Genomic DNA, 2424 nt, shown 5'->3' with positions numbered 1-2424 from the left:
AGGACTCCAGGCATTTTGTCCAAGTACGCTTTTTGATACAATTGCTTGAAAATATTTTGCAACAATTCAAGAATAAACAAAATAAGAATGAAAAGAACCAAGTGTTACAGGGCCAAGAATGAGCCATAAAATTACTTAATTTTAAAAAGTCAAAATGTGTGCAATAAATGCTTGCTATGTTTCTAAATTATTCCACAGAAAAATCTGGAAGTGGTTGGAAGTTCATTGGTGATTTTCCCTCCTTACACCTTTTATTAATAAAATTGATTATTTGAAAATATAATTTTAAGTATATCTTTAACACCAGCTTCATAATCAGAAGAGGAAACAAATGATATTCCTAAAGGGTACTGACCTATGGGCTACAATTTGACGCAGGGAGTGCTGGAATTAAATGCAAAAGACTAAAATTTTTTCTATAGATTAGTCGCTAGTGTTTTCAACATATGATTCTTATCTAGACAACTCATTCAACCTATTTCCTCATATGCGAATAACAATACCTCTATGGCGAAGATTAAATGAGAGGGTTTGCTGCAGATACCATTTGCCAGCCACAGGCATTGTTTAAAGGAAAGGCATGGTCAGGGTTTCCACTACGGCTACTTATTCCTAACGGTTCCCAAGAATGGAGACGACACCTCTGCCCTCTAACTTTACCTGCTGAAAATCAGGTTCTTTATAATGTACCTGTCTCATACTTTCTATCCTTATTCCCCACCTCCCAGAATTTCAGGAAAATAAAGCTAGAAAATTTTCACTTTTATTCTAGTCAATATTCTACTAAAATTTTTATCTTAGCATCTATTTTGGCCCATCTGTTCTTATCTGAACTGTTTCTTAGGGTCTCAAGAGTGTAGAGAATGCACGATGTTAAAAATGACTGAGTTATTGTGGGTAAGCCTTATTTCTCTACAGAAGTTTTGACCCTCAGTTGAGCTAACCACAATCTTATTCTGTTTCCCCTTAATCCATAGGCAGATGCTGAGAACAAAATATCTCGTGATATGAATATTGGCCTAAGTATAGCCAATAGCTCAGGGTTTCAAGTGTCTGAGTTCATTCTGATGGAGTTCCCAGGCATTCATGAGTGGCAGCACTGGCTCTCTCTTCCCCTCGCTCTGCTCTACTTCTTAGCTCTTGGTGCCAGTCTCCTCATCATAATCACCATTCAACATGAGACCATGCTACATGAACCCATGTACCATTGGCTGGGCATACTGGCAGTGGTGGACATTGGCCTGGCCACCACCATCATGCCCAAGATCCTGGCCATCTTCTGATTTGATGCCAAGGCCATCAGCCTCCATGAGTGTTTTGCTCAGATCTATGCCATCCACTCTTTCATGTGCATGGAGTCAGGCATCTTCCTTTGCATGGCAATGGATAGATATATGACCAGTTGTTATCCCCTTCAGTACACTTCCATAGTTACTGAAGCTTTTGTCATCAAAGCCACACTGTCAGTAGTGCTCAGGAATGGCCTGTTGACCATCCCAGTGCCGGTATTGGCTGCCCAGCGACACTACTGCTCCAGGAATGAGATTGATCACTGCCTGTGCTCTAACTTAGGGGTCACAAGTCTGGCCTGTGATGACACCACCATCAACAGGTTTTACCAGCTGGCCTTGGTCTGGGTTGTGGTTGGGAGTGACATGGGTCTGGTCTTCGCTTCCTATTCTTTGATTATTCGCTCAGTGCTGAAGCTGAACTCTGCTAAAGCAACATCTAAGGCCCTGAATACCTGCAGCTCCCACCTTATCCTCATTCTCTTTTTCTACACAGCTATTATTGTAGTATCTGTCACTCACCTAGCAGGAAGAAGGGTTCCTCTCATCCCTGTTCTCCTCGATGTGCTGCATATTGTCATTCCCCCAGCCCTTAACCCCATGGTATATGCCCTTAGGACCCAGGAGCTGAGAGTGGGCTTACAGAAGCTGCTTGGTTTGGGCAAGCATGTGTCCAGGAAGTGAGCTAACTTTAAATAGCAGAATAGTATATGCAATGCTGAAGAAAGAGCACAGTCTTTGGAGTCCAACACACCTTGTTTAAAATTCCATCTCTCCCAATTGCTAGGAATATCGATTCATCTTAATTAATCTATTTTGTATAGAACATAGCATGTTCAAGGCATTGCTCTAATCATTTCACATGTATTAACTTTTTTAATCCTGTAACAACTCTATGATGCAAGCACAAATGCTATTTATACACTTTGTGGATAGGGAAACTGAGTTGGGAAACTTGCCCAAGGTCACAGAGGAAGGAAGTTGCAGAGTAAGATTTCAACTGAAGCAATCAGCCTTCAGTGTTCCGTCTCTTAACTCTTTCTTTCTATTTAACCTCACTACTAATTTTTTAAATGCAAATTAAGATAAACAAGGTGAAATTACATATTACTTCTCTTTAATAAAAGAAAATTCT

The 2424-nt window shown here is 40.4% G+C and overlaps 1 protein-coding gene across 1 annotated transcript; it reads left to right on the top strand.

Moving 5' to 3' along the window:
* The first annotated feature begins 870 nt into the window (after positions 1 to 870).
* Positions 871 to 1973, top strand: OR56B4 (olfactory receptor family 56 subfamily B member 4). Its single transcript, XM_037997407.1, is given in 2 exon segments — positions 871 to 897; positions 978 to 1973. Coding segments are annotated over 2 exon segments (1023 nt in total).
* Positions 1974 to 2424: the final 451 nt, after the last annotated feature.

This window comes from Chlorocebus sabaeus, chromosome 1 (genome assembly GCF_047675955.1).
Source record: "Chlorocebus sabaeus isolate Y175 chromosome 1, mChlSab1.0.hap1, whole genome shotgun sequence".
Classification (NCBI taxonomy): Eukaryota; Metazoa; Chordata; class Mammalia; order Primates; family Cercopithecidae; genus Chlorocebus; species Chlorocebus sabaeus.
This window is presented reverse-complemented; position numbering and strand designations above follow the sequence as displayed.